This window comes from Agelaius phoeniceus, chromosome 2 (genome assembly GCF_051311805.1).
Source record: "Agelaius phoeniceus isolate bAgePho1 chromosome 2, bAgePho1.hap1, whole genome shotgun sequence".
In the NCBI taxonomy this organism is placed as follows: Eukaryota; Metazoa; Chordata; class Aves; order Passeriformes; family Icteridae; genus Agelaius; species Agelaius phoeniceus.
The window spans coordinates 26,524,786-26,544,393 of NC_135266.1; the positions used below are offsets into that span (position 1 = coordinate 26,524,786).

A 19,608-nucleotide genomic window follows, 5' to 3' on the forward strand; every position below is an offset into this window, starting at 1 on the left:
TGCTGTGAGCACAGCAGACTGACAAACCCAAAACACAACTCTGCAAACAACAAGTATTGCTGCAGCAGGCACTGATTATGGGCAGGAAAGTGAGTGGGCAGGTCAGTTATCTCAGCTTGCTGGTCTTGACCTGTATAACTCTTCAGTGGGCTTCCTTCCATGTTTGCTCAGCAGCGTTTGTTCCCTGAATTCTGTCCACTGGGTTCCTGTTAAAATCCCACGGGTGCTGCTCCTTGTGCTCAATCAGGCTGAAAGATCCCTCTCCAAAGGAAAGCCTCAGGTGTGGGTCCTGCCCAAATCCTGCTTACATACTCTTGCTAAGGGCTTTCTTCTACTTAAACAGAGCTTGAGGTCTGAAGGAAAACTCAGATTGGGCTGTAAATGGGTAGCTGAAGGCATCCCTTTATGTCCATTGCTCTTTCTGTGCCAGCATATCTGCCCTGCTGAGAGGACATGAGTAAAAGGTGCTTGCCTCTGAACCTCCTATCCAAGGTCATAAGCAACACTAGGGCATGCAGGAAATGGAGGAATAAGAACACATTCTTTTTTTAATGTTGACAAATTATTTGGGAATGGTTTCACATAACAGAATTGAACAGATTGCAAAATCCAGGAAAATGGGACACAGCACACAGCTGCTGAGTAAGCTGGTGGATTTTGAGATACTGGAATTCCTTCTGGCAAGCAGACATGGCTGGCTTAGGCAAAAGCTGACATGTACCAAGGATGGTGGACAGGGAGGCTCTAAGCTACCCTCTAGTGCTCAGGCTTCTTCGGCCTTCAAGGAAAAGCCAGTCCTGAGACTAAAGGGAGGAAAAGAAGGATGGTGAGTAAGCCCTGTGACTAGAGAAGCCCTGCAGTAGATATTCCCAGGAGGGCAGTGAAGTCTCTGATGCTGGTTGTCTTCCAGAGTGGGAGATGTAAGGAGATGTCAGGTGTGCAGCATGATGGGGGCTGCCCTAGGAACAAATATGGACAAGCTGCCCTTTGTTATGGCATCCTGCACTTTGGGAGGAAAACACACTGCAGCAGGCTCAGTGTCCAAGAGTGCTAAAATATAATAGAGGTGGATTTGATCTCCTGTTGGCTCAGTAGGTTGGGCTGGGTGACCCTGTAGGTCTCTCCAGGCCCTGTTTCCTGTGTTTCCAGGTGAGCAGCACCATCAGAGTGTCACTTTTAGGATCATGCCCTTGTGCTCTGCGCTAGCATGGTAAGAACAAGCTTCCTGTGTACTGCTCCCTGGCCCAGGTGACTGACCTGGCAGGATTGTCTTCCATAGCTTGATTCCCAAAGCACAATGGCCTGTCAAGAGCTGTCCCCTTGGAGTGGTTTGAACAAAAGGAAACAGCACATAAAACCCATAAGCCTTCGTTTTAGGGTACAATGTGAGATGTACCCAAAAGTATGTATTCCATCAGCATCTTCATGAGCTGTTAAAACCATATCAGGCAGTGTTCCTTGTCTCCTTCATTACTCATCCTTGATAACTCCAGGGGATGTCTTTTGTTAATAGGCCATTGAGTGTGAGTGCATGATAAAAATACATCATCCCATTGTGAGATGCTCCACCCAAGGGGAGGAACCAAGCTTTCCTATCTGCATATAATCTGAGGCTTGTAACAGTCACAGTCAGCCTTATCCACTGAATTCCCAGACAAGAGTTCCATAACCACCACTGGACCTTCAGAGGAAGAACAAACCCTTTTACAGGAACACTGCTTCAACAGAACCACATCTATCACTTCAAGAGGACTGCAGCTGCCAGTTAACTGGACTGCTACCAACACCTGGACTAACAGGGTGTCAGGTTGTATTCTGACTCTGTCAGTGTTTCTGTATTATTGCATTTACTTTAATTTTCCTATTAAATTGTATTTCTGACTTGGGATCTCCCACTGGTTTGCTTTCAAACAATAACAACCCCCAACTTTCACAATGGGATGGAAATTGATGAATCTGTGGAAGTGTGCTCTGTCCAAGTGTGCTTGTGACAGAGCTGGTGGGTAACAACTTTGCAAGGTGCTCCCTGAGACCTGCAAACTCGGTGCCCTGATTTACTCCTCACTTCTGGAGTGCCTTCCTGCTTTGGCCCAGCATACAGGAGGCACAAAGCTCCGGCTCTGATTGTCTGCCTTCCTTGGGACATGGGCAAGAGCCCCATCACCCACTATAGCTCCTGGCTGCCTGCATAGTCCAGCTGCTTTAGAGAGGCTTTGTCCAAATTTCCAGAGGAAAGCCTCTTAGAGGTGCTCTGCCAGCACAAAGCTATCAGTGGGGGCATTGCTGCAGCACACGCACGTGTGTTGTGTTTGAACACTGTGCCGTGGTGACACTGAGTGCAGACTTTGCTCTCGGAGGTTTTGTTTTCTCATGAGTGGCTGACCCTTGCACTGTGGTGTTTCTCCCTCACAGCTGCCCCAGAGCCCTGCAGAGCGAGCAGCGGGTGACGCGCAGCGCGCTCGGAGCACGGGCATGGCAGGTCACCGTGGGACAATGGGGCTTCTTCCTGTTGTCCTCCTTTTCCTCCAGATGAGGCAGACAGGTAGAGTGCTTGCTTCACCTTGGCTTTGTGCTGCTTTGCCTAAACCATGCAGGTAGCTGTCAATATTTTTGCTTTGCGGGGCAAGGGAAATGAGTGAACACCAGGTGGCTTTGCTGTCTCACCAACCTTGCTCCACTTTGCCAGCTGCAGTGTAATGATACCCAGGGCTGAGGCACATGGGGAATTCCATTTTGGAGTGACAATTGTGTCAGTGTAAATTATGGGTTCTGTATGTTGATATGTAGTGTTTTCAAAGGCTCAGCACAATTAATGGGCTATTCTTCATGTTCTCAGGAGACATGATAATTAAATAACCCTTACTATCCATTTGTAAGCTGCTGAGGGACAAAATGATGTCCACAATATTTAACTGTACAAAGGAGAACAAGAACCCTACCCCATATATCACTGTGATTTTCTAATTTGTCACAAAACCATCACATCTCCACTTAATAAAATAAATTATCCCACCTATTCTGACCATGCTCTAAACAGGGGCAGAGCAGGTGGTAAAATTTAGAAATTTGAAATTTGTCTTTAAAGCAGTGAATTCTTGAGCAAGTGTCACTTCTCTGGATATCCTACTTCTTGCATGAAACAGTGCATCCCAGAGAACATGTGTGAGGGGGTAACACATTTTTTGCAGCAGAGCACTAAATGGGAAAGACCATATCAGAAAAGGAATGAGATGGGTGGGAGAAAGAGCTGCTACATGAAACGTGTCTTCAAATGCAGAGTTACCTCCCTGACCTCAATGTCCTCATATACTGAGTTTGTGAGGTATGTGTGGCTGGGGCCCTGCAGTCAGGTCGCCCGGTGTGTCTAGGAAAGGAAGAAAGGCTGCAGAACTCAAGATGCCAACATAGATGTGGGCAGCATGAGGTAAGAGGTAATAACTACAAGCTCAAGCTCATACCTCAATGGATACAGTGAGAAAATTTTGGTTCTCTAAGCAGTACAGAATAGAAGTTTGGCCTGCTCATGTGACTTTAGCAGGGTTTTGTAAAGTTTGGGGGTATTATTAGCTTCTGCTTAATAAACCAGTATCTGTGTCTTTAAATGAACAGCTCTGCAGGCAAAAGACATGCAGAAGGCCTGACATGACCTTTAAGGAAATAAAAGTTGATGGTTTTCAGCCAGTAGTTGCAATATAGAAATGTCCTGTCTGGTTTTACAGGATTCATTGTAAGTTATGTAGACTCTGACCACTATGTATTACTTAATCTTCCTGTAAAAAAAAGGGCTTGTGTGCACATCCTAATACAGTGGCCACCAAAAAGAGATTGCAAAACTGAGGATATAAAGATGAATCATTGCAGGTTTGGAATGATTGTGTTTATACTGTTCCATCTGGAATGTGGCAACTCACAGGACCTATGTTTTGAAAGGAAGGATGAAAGATGGCTTAAGAAGACTAAGAGCCCTTCTGTGGCCACTGAAAATGCTTGCACACTTAGAGTAATTTGGATTTGGTTTGTTTTTGTAGATGGGAACCAGTGCAGTTCAAATCCTTGTCACTATGGTGGCCACTGTAAAGATGGAATTGGTTCCTACACTTGCACGTGCTTGGATGGTTATCAAGGCAAGAACTGTGAATTTGGTAAGTTTCTGCTTTAGAGAACCATGGCGGTGAACTTCCCAGGGAGCTTTGTAAGGAAGCATGTGTTGCATGGAAATCCTTCCTGAGGCTCACTTCGGTGGCATAGAGCTGCCCCTGTGACAGGGGGGGTATCATTAGCCTAGAAGTAAGAGCAGGAGTGTGGAATTGAAGTTCAGTCACAGGACCAAGGGGCAAGATGAGGAGTTGGAGTTTTTAGTTTCAGGAAGGAGGAATTGTGTGAGGATTTCCACAGTTATGTTCTGTGTTAGTGTTTTGTTCATTGTTCCCCTGACAATTTGTCTCTGCTTTTTGAGCTCACCATGCCATGGCCACTGGGCCCACTTGGACCTGGCAAGTACAATTGGTGTGCTGGATGTGGCTGCTTTGTAAGGCACAAGCTGATGTTCAGCACTCACATGAGTTATTCCTCAAGGGTGCTTCAGGTGCTTGGCAGGTGGGGATACAGATCCCGTTTAAAGAGGGTGTTTTGTTTTGGAGAACTTCCAGATCTTCTGTGAAGTCAGTGTTTATGTCCAGTTTTTCTACCATCATCTCTTTTATAGTCATACCAAAGTTCTGCAGAATAAACAACGGGGACTGTGAGCAGTTCTGCAGCGTCCGAAGAGATGGGCAGAAGGATGTGGTGTGCTCCTGTGCAGATGGGTATGTTCTAGCAGAGGATGGCAAACACTGTGTTGCAACAGGTACGCAGCCATGAGATAAAGCAATAGCAGTGGTTGGTGAGACTTGTTTCACTGTTAAGGGGTGTCTTGGTTTGCAGTTGAGGAATGTCTTTTGAATCACCAGTATCCTACATGACATAGACTCAAGAGTAAGGCTAACTGATTTATATTTCAAAAGCTTTCCATTTGTGAGGTGTTATGATGGAGTGGATCAAAATGTACATGATTTTGAACCCTTTGCAAGATGCCTCTCAGTGAGGCATGTCAGAGTAAATTCTGCTGTTAACAAGATAATAAAAAATTGTAGAATCACAGACTATCCTGTTTTGAAAGAAATCTTCAATGATCATGAATACCCACCTCATGGACTATTACTTGACTGCCCCAAGAATAAATCCATGTGCCTGAGATTGTTGTCCCCACATTTCTTGAACTGTCAGGCTTGGGGCCTTGACCACTTCCCTGGGGAACCTGTTCAAATGCCCAACCACCCTCTTGGTGAAGAACCTTTTTCTACTATCCAACCTAAACCTCCCCTGACACTGCTTCCTGCCATTCTCTCAGGTTTCTTCATGGAAAGGGCTGTCCAGTACTGGAATGCACTGCCCAGGGAAGTGGGGGGGTCACCATCCCTGGAGATTTTCAAGAAACAACTGAATGTGCCACATAAAGCTATAGTCCAATTAACAAGGTGGTGATCTGTCAAAGGTTGAATTCTATGATCTTGGAGGTCATTTCCAACCTAAAGGATTCTGTGATTCCATGTCCTGGTCACCACAGAGAAGAGATCAGTGCCTGCCCCGCCTCTTCCCCTCAGGAGAAAGTTATTGACCACAATGAGGCCTCCCCTCAGCCTCCTCTTCTCCAGGCTGAACAGACCAATTGACCTCAGCCACTCCTCCTACTTCCCCTCAAGACCCTTCATTGTCTCTGTTGCCCTCATTTGGATGCTCTCTAAGAGCTTTATATCTTTCTGATATTTATAGGTCAAAAACTGTACACAGGACTCAAGGTGAGACCACACTGAGAAAAGTGATCACAGTAGGATCTTTGCTTAAACACTTACAGGCCATACAAAAGAGCAGCTTGCAAAAATTTATACTTAAATTGCAGTTAACCTTATCAACTTGTAACTGAAGAGATAGTGCTAATCATAATTATCCAATGTATATATGTACAATTTTATTGTATTTCAAAATACCACAGGGGCGGGGTAGGTCAACCATTGAGATATCATGTCAAGTTTAATATCTTTTATAGCTAATAAATTGCTGTCATTAGCCATATTATTCCTAAAATAAAGCACTTCACTCACTCTCCAAATTAAGTACATTTTATTAAGAGGAATGACATGAATATATCAATGTAAATACTTGAAGATGATGTATGAAATTTGTTAAAAACAGATTGATGATGGTGTATTAAATTATAAATACTTTCAAAACATGACTATGAAACGGAGGGTGAAGGAGAGCTTTCATGATGAGAAAATAGCACTCATTTCTCAAACCATGTGGTCTTTCTTCCTTGATTCCATGTGCCAAGTCTTTCGTATTGTCTGGAAAATGAGGAAGCAGCACTGTATATTGTGCGATTGTATTTCCAAGGAGTTTCTTCTTGTGTTAGTGTTTCTATCATTAATTTTAGGATTCTTCTCTTTACAGTAAAATACCCTTGTGGAAAAGTTTCTGTGGCAAGGAAAAAAAGGTCTTTTCATTTACCCACTGACCACAGCAATGTAACAAGTGATGAAGAAGACCCTCCTCCATACGAAATGACCACAGAGGAGAACTTTGTAATTACCACAGAAAGCCCAACACCTCCACCTGACAACAGAACAAGCAGCAAGAATCCATATGTCAATACCAGGATAGTTGGTGGGGATGAGTGTCTTCTTGGCCAATGCCCATGGCAGGTGAATGGAGGGGGCTTTGCCCTGCCTTTGGGGAGAATGTGTCTGAGGGAAGGGGAGCAGAGGCTCCTTCCAACTGGGAGCCTTCTGAACATGACCCATGTCACGTGCAGCGGCAGTGAGACGTGTCTGAGCTGTGTGACCCTGGGCACTTGGATGTGCTGTTCTGCAAAGTGCAGCCTCACGGGGTCAAAACAAAAGGCTGCGTGCCATTTCAGGGGGAACTGCCTACCCTATCCCCAGAGAGGACTTTGGGTCATGCTGTTCTCCCAGGCCATTTTTGCAGGTTACATTTTGGTTCTGTCTGAGACCATCCACCCAGGCAGCACACCTGAGAGCAGGGTGATAAAGCAGATAAAGCCAGCATTTTGGTTCAGAAATACACCCTCATGTCTCAGTTTCACCCTTGAGTTTGGGTCAGCCAAAATGAACTCCTGTATTTGAACATTGTTTGGGGGGTAAGTCCAAGGGCTGTGGTGATCAGGCATCTGCACTCTGCCTGCTCAGTCAGTCAATGCCTGAGGGACGTTACTCAGCACCGGCAGTGAGGTAATGTGGAAGGCAAATGTTTTAACTTCACATAGAGACAATCAGGACTCTGTAGCAGTCAATCTGCAGGCTCTGCATGTGGGAGTGCAAGGCTAGGAGAGACGTGGAGGGCCACATACATGTTGCAGTAAGCAGCATCTCTGTAGTGTGCAGAGAAATCAGTTAGCGCTTTATAGCTCATCAACATTAAATCGCGCTTGTTCCTTGTGCACTTACTTTTTTTATTTCACAGGCTGTTCTGTTAAACGAGGAAGGAGAAGAGTTTTGTGGTGGAACTATTCTGAATGAAAATTTTATACTTACTGCAGCTCATTGCATAAACCAATCCAAAGAAATCAAAGTTGTTGTTGGTGAGTGATTATTTCTTTTACTCCTCTGAGGTGAGAGTAGCTGTTCTGCCGAACCTTCTGTGCCTTAAATCTCCCATGAGATGTACTCGTGATTCATTAAGGTTTGTTACCTTTTTGCTGCTTTTTATAATTTCTTATTATTCTGACCATACTTCTTTGTAACAACAGGTGCCTCTCTTTCTTCTCTGCCAGATAGCTGGAAAGGATTGCAGTTAAATATTCTAGAAATATTGGTTATCTATGTGTTCAGCAGAGCAGTGTTTCTGCAGGAAGCTCATCATTCCTGGCACTTCAGAATCATCCAGAGTTGTTCCTGCAAGAACCCTCAGGAAAGCTCTGACTCATTGAATAGAGCAGACAAGAACAAACGCAGATTTCCCATTGCTTCCCTTTTGAGCCAGGACACAGGATTAACACAGCTTCATCTTTGCACAGTTGTAGTCCAGACCCTGTTCTCTTCTCTAAGCCAGGCTCAAGCTCCTGGAAGTGCTTCCACACAAAATTGCATGAGTTTAGCTGAATCAGCATATGCCTTTCTGTAAACTGCTACAAAATCTCCACAGACCTAATCTCAGGACCAAAGCCAATCCACTTGCTGCTAAGAAATGTTGCCTGTTTACAGTTTCCTTCTGTGGTCTAAGGTCCTGGACTAAGTACTCAGAATGAATATACTACTCTCTTCCTCTGTCCTGAAATTCTTATACTTTCTCCACATTGATGACCCTTTTAATGCTCTTGTGCAGGTGAAGTGGACAGAGAGAAGAAGGAGCAGTCTGAATCAATGCACACTGTGGATAAAATCATTGTTCACTCCAAGTTTGATGCTGAGACTTATGATAATGACATTGCCTTACTAAAGCTGAAGGAACCTATCACGTTTTCAGAGTACGTCATCCCAGCATGTCTCCCCAAAGTAGACTTTGCTAATGAAGTTCTGATGAAGCAGAAATCTGGAAGGGTTAGTGGCTTTGGGCGGGAATATGATGGTGGACAACTCCCAAAGAAACTGAAGGTGCTTGAACTCCCCTATGTTAATAAGAGCACTTGTGAGCAATCCACCTACTTTGTGGTAACTGAGAACATGTTCTGTGCTGGTTATGACACAGAGCAAAAGGATGCTTGCCAGGGAGACAGTGGTGGCCCCCATGTGACCAGATACAAGGACACTTATTTTGTTACTGGAATTGTTAGCTGGGGTGAAGGATGTGCAAGGAAAGGCAAATATGGGGTCTATACCAAACTCTCCCGGTTCCTGCGCTGGGTAAGGACAGTCATGAGTTTGTAGTGGTGCTGTGTCCCTTGATCCTCCTTGTTACCTGCCAAGGTGTAGGATTGGAAATGGAAACTTTCTTTTCCTGCATATCTGCTAAGTTGGTTATGAGATCTCTTTAAAGTTATGGTCTGCTTCCATTTGTATTATTCCTGGCTTTAAAGCATAACTCTGAGGACTGTAGGGGTCTTTGGAATTGGTTGAATGAGGGAATTTCCCCAAGCAAAAAGGCTGCTGAGTGGGGTCTTTGGCTCTCTCTGCTCATCAGAATATATATATATGTCCATATTCAGTGTTTTCTGTATCTTGTTCTGGATTGCGTATGGCTGAGGATTAGAAAACTCCTTGCATGTGTATTGTTCTAGATGTTTCAGTTACGTGCAATATTGATGTACACCAGCATTTGAAATAAAACATTCTTTCTCCTTTACTTTGTTCCTGTTTCTTGTAATTTTAACAAGCCCAGCCCCAAAAGCCTCCATCCATCATGTTCTCTGCCCCCTAGGAATCCTGATGGCTTTTTCAAAGCTTCTCTAATCTCTTATGTTCTGTGCTCTGAGGAGCACTGAACTTCCTTAGGCACCTGCTCCATCTCTCTCAGGCTTTGAGCTGGTACTGGCTCGTTTCACACAGCAGGTGCTGTGAGCACAGCAGACTGACAAACCCAAAACACAACTCTGCAAACAACAAGTATTGCTGCAGCCAGCACTGATTGTGGGCAGGAAAATGATTCCACATACAAAATTTGATCCAATTGCAAAATCCAGGAAAATGGGACACAGCACACAGCTGCTGAGTAAGCTGGTGGATTTTGAGATACTGGAATTCCTTCTGGCAAGCAGACATGGCTGGCTTAGGCAAAAGCTGACATGTACCAAGGATGGTGGACAGGGAGGCTCTAAGCTACCCTCTAGTGCTCAGGCTTCTTCGGCCTTCAAGGAAAAGCCAGTCCTGAGACTAAAGGGAGGAAAAGAAGGATGGTGAGTAAGCCCTGTGACTAGAGAATCCCTGCAGTAGATATTCCCAGGAGGGCAGTGAAGTCTCTGATGCTGGTTGTCTTCCAGAGTGGGAGATGTAAGGAGATGTCAGGTGTGCAGCATGATGGGGGCTGCCCTAGGAACAAATATGGACAAGCTGCCCTTTGTTATGGCATCCTGCACTTTGGGAGGAAAACACACTGCAGCAGGCTCAGTGTCCAAGAGTGCTAAAATATAATAGAGGTGGATTTGATCTCCTGTTGGCTCAGTAGGTTGGGCTGGGTGACCCTGTAGGTCTCTCCAGGCCCTGTTTCCTGTGTTTCCAGGTGAGCAGCACCATCAGAGTGTCACTTTTAGGATCATGCCCTTGTGCTCTGCACTTGCATGGTAAGAAGAAGCTTCCTGTGTACTGCTCCCTGGCCCAGGTGACTGACCTGGCAGGATTGTCTTCCATAGCTTGATTCCCAAAGCCCAATGGCCTGTCAAGAGCTGTCCCCTTGGAGTGCTTTGAACAAAAGGAAACAGCACATAAAACCCATAAGCCTTCGTTTTAGGGTACAATGTGAGATGTACCCAAAAGTATGTATTCCATCAGCATCTTCATGAGCTGTTAAAACCATATCAGGCAGTGTTCCTTGTCTCCTTCATTACTCATCCTTGATAACTCCAGGGGATGTCTTTTGTTAATAGGCCATTGAGTGTGAGTGCATGATAAAAATACATCATCCCATTGTGAGATGCTCCACCCAAGGGGAGGAACCAAGCTTTCCTATCTGCATATAATCTGAGGCTTGTAACAGTCACAGTCAGCCTTATCCACTGAATTCCCAGACAAGAGTTCCATAACCACCACTGGACCTTCAGAGGAAGAACAAACCCTTTTACAGGAACACTGCTTCAACAGAACCACATCTATCACTTCAAGAGGACTGCAGCCGCCAGTTAACTGGACTGCTACCAACACCTGGACTAACAGAGTGTCAGGTTGTATTCTGACTCTGTCAATGTTTCTGTATTATTGCATTTACTTTAATTTTCCTATTAAATTGTATTTCTGACTTGGGATCTCCCACTGGTTTGCTTTCAAACAATAACAACCCCCAACTTTCACAATGGGATGGAAATTGATGAATCTGGGGAAGTGTGCTCTGTCCAAGTGTGCTTGTGACAGAGCTGGTGGGTAACAACTTTGCAAGGTGCTCACTGAGACCTGCAAAGTCGGTGCCCTGATTTACTCCTCACTTCTGGAGTGCCTTCCTGCTTTGGCCCAGCATACAGGAGGCACAAAGCTCTGGCTCTGATCGTCTGCCTTCCTTGGGATATGGGCAAGAGCCACATCACCCACTATAGCTCCTGGCTGCCTGCATAGTCCAGCTGCTTTAGAGAGGCTTTGTCCAAATTTCCAGAGGAAAGCCTCTTAGAGGTGCTCTGCCAGCACAAAGCTATCAGTGGGGCATTGCTGCAGCACACGCACATGTGCCGTGGTGACACTGAGTGCAGACTTTGCTCTCGGAGGTTTTGTTTTCTCATGAGTGGCTGACCCTTGCACTGTGGTGTTTCTCCCTCACAGCTGCCCCAGAGCCCTGCAGAGCGAGCAGCGGGTGACGCGCAGCGCGCTCGGAGCACGGGCATGGCAGGTCACCGTGGGACAATGGGGCTTCTTCCTGTTGTCCTCCTTTTCCTCCAGATGAGGCAGACAGGTAGAGTGCTCGCTTCACCTTGGCTTTGTGCTGCTTTGCCTAAACCATGCAGGTAGCTGTCAATAATTTTGCTTTGCGGGGCAGGGGACATGAGTGAACACCAGGTGGCTTTGCTGTCTCACCAACCTTGCTCCACTTTGCCAGCTGCAGTGTAATGATACCCAGGGCTGAGGCACATGGGGAATTCCATTTTGGAGTGACAATTGTGTCAGTGTAAATTATGGGTTCTGTATGTTGATATGCAGTGTTTTCAAAGGCTCAGCACAATTAATGAGCTATTCTTCATGTTCTCAGGAGACATGATAATTAAATAACCCTTACTATCCATTTGTAAGCTGCTGAGGGACAAAATGATGTCCACAATATTTAACTGTACAGAGGAGAACAAGAACCCTACCCCATATATCACTGTGATTTTCTAATTCGTCACAAAACCATCACATCTCCACTTAATAAAATAAATTATCCCACCTATTCTGACCATGCTCTAAACAGGGGCAGAGCAGGTGGTAAAATTTAGAAATTTGAAATTTGTCTTTAAAGCAGTGAATTCTTGAGCAAGTGTCACTTCTCTGGATATCCTACTTCTTGCATGAAACAGTGCATCCCAGAGAACATATGTGAGGGGGTAACACATTTTTTGCAGCAGAGCACTAAATGGGAAAGACCATATCAGAAAAGGAATGAGATGGGTGGGAGAAAGAGCTGCTACATGAAACGTGTCTCCAAATGCAGAGTTACCTCCCTGACCTCAATGTCCTCATAAACTGAGTTTGTGAGGTATGTGTGGCTGGGGCCCTGCAGTCAGGTCGCCCGGTGTGTCTAGGAAAGGAAGAAAGGCTGCAGAACTCAAGATGCCAGCATAGATGTGGGCAGCATGAGGTAAGAGGTAATAACTACAAGCTCAAGCTCATACCTCAATGGATACAGTGAGAAAATTTTGGTTCTCTAAGCAGTACAGAATAGAAGTTTGGCCTGCTCATGTGACTTTAGCAGGGTTTTGTAAAGTTTGGGGGTTTTATTAGCTTCTGCTTAATAAACCAGTATCTGTGTCTTTAAATGAACAGCTCTGCAGGCAAAAGACATGCAGAAGGCCTGACATGACCTTTAAGGAAATAAAAGTTGATGGTTTTCAGCCAGTAGTTGCAATATAGAAATGTCCTGTCTGGTTTTACAGGATTCATTGTAAGTTATGTAGACTCTGACCACTATGTATTACTTAATCTTCCTGTAAAAAAAAGGGCTTGTGTGCACATCCTAATACAGTGGCCACCAAAAAGAGATTGCAAAACTGAGGATATAAAGATGAATCATTGCAGGTTTGGAATGATTGTGTTTATACTGTTTGTTCCATCTGGAATGTGGCAACTCACAGGACCTATGTTTTGAAAGGAAGGATGAAAGATGGCTTAAGAAAACTAAGAGCCCTTCTGTGGCCACTGAAAATGCTTGCACACTTAGAGTAATTTGGATTTGGTTTGTTTTTGTAGATGGGAACCAGTGCAGTTCAAATCCTTGTCACTATGGTGGCCACTGTAAAGATGGAATTGGTTCCTACACTTGCACGTGCTTGGATGGTTATCAAGGCAAGAACTGTGAATTTGGTAAGTTTCTGCTTTAGAGAACCATGGCGGTGAACTTCCCAGGGAGCTTTGTAAGGAAGCATGTGTTGCATGGAAATCCTTCCTGAGGCTCACTTCTGTGGCATAGAGCTGCCCCTGTGACAGGGGGGGTATCATTAGCCCAGAAGTAAGAGCAGGAGTGTGGAATTGAAGTTCAGTCACAGGACCAAGGGGCAAGATGAGGAGTTGGGAGTTTTTAGTTTCAGGAAGGAGGAATTGTGTGAGGATTTCCACAGTTATGTTCTATGTTAGTGTTTTGTTCATTGTTCCCCTGACAATTTGTCTCTGCTTTTTGAGCTCACCATGCCATGGCCACTGGGCCCACTTGGACCTGGCAAGTACAATTGGTGTGCTGGATGTGGCTGCTTTGTAAGGCACAAGCTGGTGTTCAGCACTCACATGAGTTATTCCTCAAGGGTGCTTCAGGTGCTTGGCAGGTGGGGATACAGATCCCGTTTAAAGAGGGTGTTTTGTTTTGGGGAACTTCCAGATCTTCTGTGAAGTCAGTGTTTATGTCCAGTTTTTCTGCCATCATCTCTTTTATAGTCATACCAAAGTTCTGCAGAATAAACAACGGGGACTGTGAGCAGTTCTGCAGCGTCCGAAGAGATGGGCAGAAGGATGTGGTGTGCTCCTGTGCAGATGGGTATGTTCTAGCAGAGGATGGCAAACACTGTGTTGCAACAGGTACGCAGCCATGAGATAAAGCAATAGCAGTGGTTGGTGAGACTTGTTTCACTGTTAAGGGGTGTCTTGGTTTGCAGTTGAGGAATGTCTTTTGAATCACCAGTATCCTACATGACATAGACTCAAGAGTAAAGCTAACTGATTTATATTTCAAAAGCTTTCCATTTGTGAGGTGCTATGGTGGAGTGGATCAAAATGTACATGATTTTGAACCCTTTGCAAGATGCCTCTCAGTGAGGCATGTCAGAGTAAATTCTGCTGTTAACAAGATAATAAAAAATCGTAGAATCACAGACTATCCTGTTTTGAAAGAAATCTTCAATGATCATGAATACCCACCTCATGGACTATTACTTGACTGCCCCAAGAATAAATCCATGTGCCTGAGATTGTTGTCCCCACATTTCTTGAACTGTCAGGCTTGGGGCCTTGACCACTTCCCTGGGGAACCTGTTCAAATGCCCAACCACCCTCTTGGTGAAGAACCTTTTTCTACTATCCAACCTAAACCTCCCCTGACACTGCTTCCTGCCATTCTCTCAGGTTTCTTCATGGAAAGGGCTGTCCAGTACTGGAATGCACTGCCCAGGGAAGTGGGGGGGTCACCATCCCTGGAGATTTTCAAGAAACAACTGAATGTGCCACATAAAGCTATAGTCCAATTAACAAGGTGGTGATCTGTCAAAGGTTGAATTCTATGATCTTGGAGGTCATTTCCAACCTAAAGGATTCTGTGATTCCATGTCCTGGTCACCACAGAGAAGAGATCAGTGCCTGCCCCGCCTCTTCCCCTCAGGAGAAAGTTATTGACCACAATGAGGCCTCCCCTCAGCCTCCTCTTCTCCAGGCTGAACAGACCAATTGACCTCAGCCACTCCTCCTACTTCCCCTCAAGACCCTTCATTGTCTCTGTTGCCCTCATTTGGATGCTCTCTAAGAGCTTTATATCTTTCTGATATTTATAGGTCAAAAACTGTACACAGGACTCAAGGTGAGACCACACTGAGAAAAGTGATCACAGTAGGATCTTTGCTTAAACACTTACAGGCCATACAAAAGAGCAGCTTGCAAAAATTTATACTTAAATTGCAGTTAACCTTATCAACTTGTAACTGAAGAGATAGTGCTAATCATAATTATCCAATGTATATATGTACAATTTTATTGTATTTCAAAATACCACAGGGGCGGGGTAGGTCAACCATTGAGATATCATGTCAGGTTTAATATCTTTTATAGCTAATAAATTGCTGTCATTAGCCATATTATTCCTAAAATAAAGCACTTCACTCACTCTCCAAATTAAGTACATTTTATTAAGAGGAATGACATGAATATATCAATGTAAATACTTGAAGATGATGTATGAAATTTGTTAAAAACAGATTGATGATGGTGTATTAAATTATAAATACTTTCAAAACATGACTATGAAACGGAGGGTGAAGGAGAGCTTTCATGATGAGAAAATAGCACTCATTTCTCAAACCATGTGGTCTTTCTTCCTTGATTCCATGTGCCAAGTCTTTCGTATTGTCTGGAAAATGAGGAAGCAGCACTGTATATTGTGAGATTGTATTTCCAAGGAGTTTCTTCTTGTGTTAGTGTTTCTATCATTAATTTTAGGATTCTTCTCTTTACAGTAAAATACCCTTGTGGAAAAGTTTCTGTGGCAAGGAAAAAAAGGTCTTTTCATTTACCCACTGACCACAGCAATGTAACAAGTGATGAAGAAGACCCTCCTCCATACGAAATGACCACAGAGGAGAACTTTGTAATTACCACAGAAAGCCCAACACCTCCACCTGACAACAGAACAAGCAGCAAGAATCCATATGTCGATACCAGGATAGTTGGTGGGGATGAGTGTCTTCTTGGCCAATGCCCATGGCAGGTGAATGGAGGGGGCTTTGCCCTGCCTGTGGGGAGAATGTGTCTGAGGGAAGAGGAGCAGAGGCTCCTTCCAACTGGGAGCCTTCTGAACATGACCCATGTCACGTGCAGCGGCAGTGAGACGTGGCTGAGCTGTGTGACCCTGGGCACTTGGATGTGCTGTTCTGCAAAGTGCAGCCTCACGGGGTCAAAACAAAAGGCTGCGTGCCATTTCAGGGGGAACTGCCTACCCTATCCCCAGAGAGGACTTTGGGTCATGCTGCTCTCCCAGGCCATTTTTGCAGGTTACATTTTGGTTCTGTCTGAGACCATCCACCCAGGCAGCACACCTGAGAGCAGGGTGATAAAGCAGATAAAGCCAGCATTTTGGTTGAGAAATACAGCCTCATGTCTCAGTTTCACCCTTGAGTTTGGGTCAGCCAAAATGAATTCCTGTATTTGAACATTGTTTGGGGGGTAAGTCCAAGGGCTGTGGTGATCAGGCATCTGCACTCTGCCTGCTCAGTCAGTCAATGCCTGAGGGACGTTACTCAGCACCGGCAGTGAGGTAATGTGGAAGGCAAATGTTTTAACTTCACATAGAGACAATCAGGACTCTGTAGCAGTCAATCTGCAGGCTCTGCATGTGGGAGTGCAAGGCTAGGAGAGATATGGAGAGCCACATACATGTTGCAGTAAGCAGCATCTCTGTAGTGTGCAGAGAAATCAGTTAGCGCTTTATAGCTCATCAACATTAAATCTCACTTGTTCCTTGTGCACTTTTTTTATTTCACAGGCTGTTCTGTTAAACGAGGAAGGAGAAGAGTTTTGTGGTGGAACTATTCTGAATGAAAATTTTATACTTACTGCAGCTCATTGCATAAACCAATCCAAAGAAATCAAAGTTGTTGTTGGTGAGTGATTATTTCTTTTACTCCTCTGAGGTGAGAGTAGCTGTTCTGCCGAACCTTCTGTGCCTTAAATCTCCCATGAGATGTACTCGTGATTCATTAAGCTTTGTTACCTTTTTGCTGCTTTTTATAATTTCTTGTTATTCTGACCATACTTCTTTGTAACAATAGGTGCCTCTCTTTCTTCTCTACCAGCTAGCTGGAAGGGATTGCAGTTAAATATTCTAGAAATATTGGTTATCTATGTGTTCAGCAGAGCAGTGTTTCTGCAGGAAGCTCATCATTCCTGGCACTTCAAAATCATCCAGAGTTGTTCTTGCAGGAACCTTCAGGAAACCTCTGACTCATTGAATAGAGCAGACAAGAACAAACTCAGATTTCCCATTGCTTCCCTTTTGAGCCAGGACACAGGATCAACACAGCTTCATCTTTGCACAGTTGTAGTCCAGACCCTGTTCTCTTCTCTAAGTCAGGCTCAAGCTCCTGGAAGTGCTTCCACACAAAATTGCATGAGTTTAGCTGAATCAGCATATGCCTTTCTGTAAACTGCTACAAAATCTCCACAGACCTAATCTCAGGACCAAAGCCAATCCACTTGCTGCTAAGAAATGTTGCCTGTTTACAGTTTCCTTCTGTGGTCTAAAGTCCTGGAAGAAGTACTCAGAATGAATATACTACTCTCTTCCTCTATCCTGAAATTCTTATACTTTCTCCACATTGATGACCCTTTTAATGCTCTTGTGCAGGTGAAGTGGACAGAGAGAAGAAGGAGCAGTCTGAATCAATGCACACTGTGGATAAAATCATTGTTCACTCCAAGTTTGATGCTGAGACTTATGATAATGACATTGCCTTACTAAAGCTGAAGGAACCTGTCACATTTTCAGAGTACGTCATCCCAGCATGTCTCCCCAAAGTAGACTTTGCTAATGAAGTTCTGATGAAGCAGAAATCTGGAAGGGTTAGTGGCTTTGGGCGGGAATATGATGGTGGACAACTCCCAAAGAAACTGAAGGTGCTTGAACTCCCCTATGTTAATAAGAGCACTTGTGAGCAATCCACCTACTTTGTGGTAACTGAGAACATGTTCTGTGCTGGTTATGACACAGAGCAAAAGGATGCTTGCCAGGGAGACAGCGGTGGCCCCCATGTGACCAGATACAAGGATACTTATTTTGTTACTGGAATTGTTAGCTGGGGTGAAGGATGTGCAAGGAAAGGCAAATATGGGGTCTATACCAAACTCTCCCGGTTCCTGCGCTGGGTAAGGACAGTCATGAATTTGTAGTGGTGCTGTGTCCCTTGATCTTCCTTGTTACCTGCCCAGGTGTAGGATTGGAAATGGAAACTGTCTTTTCCTGCATATCTGCTAAGTTGGTTATGAGATCTCTTTAAAGTTATGGTCTGCTTCCATTTGTATTATTCCTGGCTTTAAAGCACAACTCTGAGGACTGTGGGGGTCTTTGGAATTGGTTGAATGAGGGAATTTCCCCAAGCAAAAAGGCTGCTGAGTGGGGTCTTTGGCTTCTTTTCATTACTTATCAATGGCCATTGTGGTTCCTATCAGTTGTCACGAGTGCTCCTACCAGAGGCTTCTAAATATGTTCTGAAGAGTCACTAGTCATGATGAAAGCAGGAAAGATGGGAGTCACTAAATCCTCATATTGCAGCCATCTGGCTCAGCAGGGAGTTTATCCTTACTGGAGTTGTTTAGCTTCTACCTTCAGATGTGTTCAGAAGATGAAGGGAGCAGAGGATCTTGCGTGTCTAAATAAAGAGGGGTTTTGATTTATAAGGATTGTACTTCACGCTAGTTTAATTCGTACACTCTGCTCATCAGAATATATATATATGTGCATATTCAGTGTTTTCTGTATCTTGTTCTGGATTGTGTATGGCTCAGGATTGGAAAGCTCCTTGCATGTGTATTGTTCTAGATGTTTCAGTTACGTGCAATATTGATGTACACCAGCATTTGAAATAAAACATTCTTTCTCTTTTTTTTTTCCTGTTTCTTATAATTTTAACAAGCCCAGCCCCAAAAGCCTCCATCCATCATGTTCTCTGCCCCCTAGGAATCCTGATGGCTTTTTCAAAGCTTCTCTAATCTCTTATGTTCTGTGCTCTGAGGAGCACTGAACTTCCTTAGGCACCTGCTCCATCTCTCTCAGGCTTTGAGCTGGTACTGGTTCGTTTCACACAGCAGGTGCTGTGAGCACAGCAGACTGACAAACCCAAAACACAACTTTGCAAACAATAAGTATTGCTGCAGCCAGCACTGATTGTGAGCAGGAAAATGATTCCACATAGCAAAATTTGATCCAATTGCAAAATCCAGGAAAATGGGACACAGCACACAGCTGCTGAGTAAGCTGGTGGATTTTGAGATACTGGAATTCCTTCTGGCAAGCAGACATGGCTGGCTTAGGCAAAAGCTGACATGTACCAAGGATGGTGGACAGGGAGGCTCTAAGCTACCCTCTAGTGCTCAGGCTTCTTCGGCCTTCAAGGAAAAGCCAGTCCTGAGACTAAAGGGAGGAAAAGAAGGATGGTGAGTAAGCCCTGTGACTAGAGAAGCCCTGCAGTAGATATTCCCAGGAGGGCAGTGAAGTCTCTGATGCTGGTTGTCTTCCAGAGTGGGAGATGTAAGGAGATGTCAGGTGTGCAGCATGATGGGGGCTGCCCTAGGAACAAATATGGACAAGCTGCCCTTTGTTATGGCATCCTGCACTTTGGGAGGAAAACACACTGCAGCAGGCTCAGTGTCCAACAGTGCTAAAATATAATAGAGGTGGATTTGATCTCCTGTTGGCTCAGTAGGTTGGGCTGGGTGACCCTGTAGGTCTCTCCAGGCCCTGTTTCCTGTGTTTCCAGGTGAGCAGCACCATCAGAGTGTCACTTTTAGGATCATGCCCTTGTGCTCTGCACTAGCA

General features: G+C 44.6%; 1 protein-coding gene across 1 annotated transcript; it reads left to right on the forward strand.

Annotated features, from left to right (window-relative positions):
* Window positions 1–6,507: 6,507 nt before the first annotated feature.
* On the forward strand, window positions 6,508–18,446 carry LOC129134939 (coagulation factor X-like). Its single transcript, XM_077174603.1, has 9 exons — window positions 6,508–6,740; window positions 7,519–7,636; window positions 8,380–8,917; window positions 10,574–10,583; window positions 11,454–11,583; window positions 13,752–13,892; window positions 15,536–15,786; window positions 16,561–16,678; window positions 17,422–18,446. Exons 1-9 carry the CDS (start codon window positions 6,600–6,602, stop codon window positions 17,961–17,963), a joined length of 1,989 nt encoding a protein of 662 aa, XP_077030718.1. The 5' UTR covers window positions 6,508–6,599; the 3' UTR covers window positions 17,964–18,446.
* Window positions 18,447–19,608: the final 1,162 nt, after the last annotated feature.

Excerpts from the sequence above, each read along its gene's own strand:
- LOC129134939 (XM_077174603.1), top strand. The coding sequence starts at position 6,600 with ATGACCACAGAGGAGAACTTTGTAATTACCACAGAAAGCCCAACACCT. Across the intron at positions 6,741-7,518 it reads TTGGCCAATGCCCATGGCAG|GCTGTTCTGTTAAACGAGGA; the intron begins GTGAATGGAGGG and ends TTTATTTCACAG. Across the intron at positions 11,584-13,751 it reads CCTCCAGATGAGGCAGACAG|TCATACCAAAGTTCTGCAGA; the intron begins GTAGAGTGCTCG and ends TCTCTTTTATAG.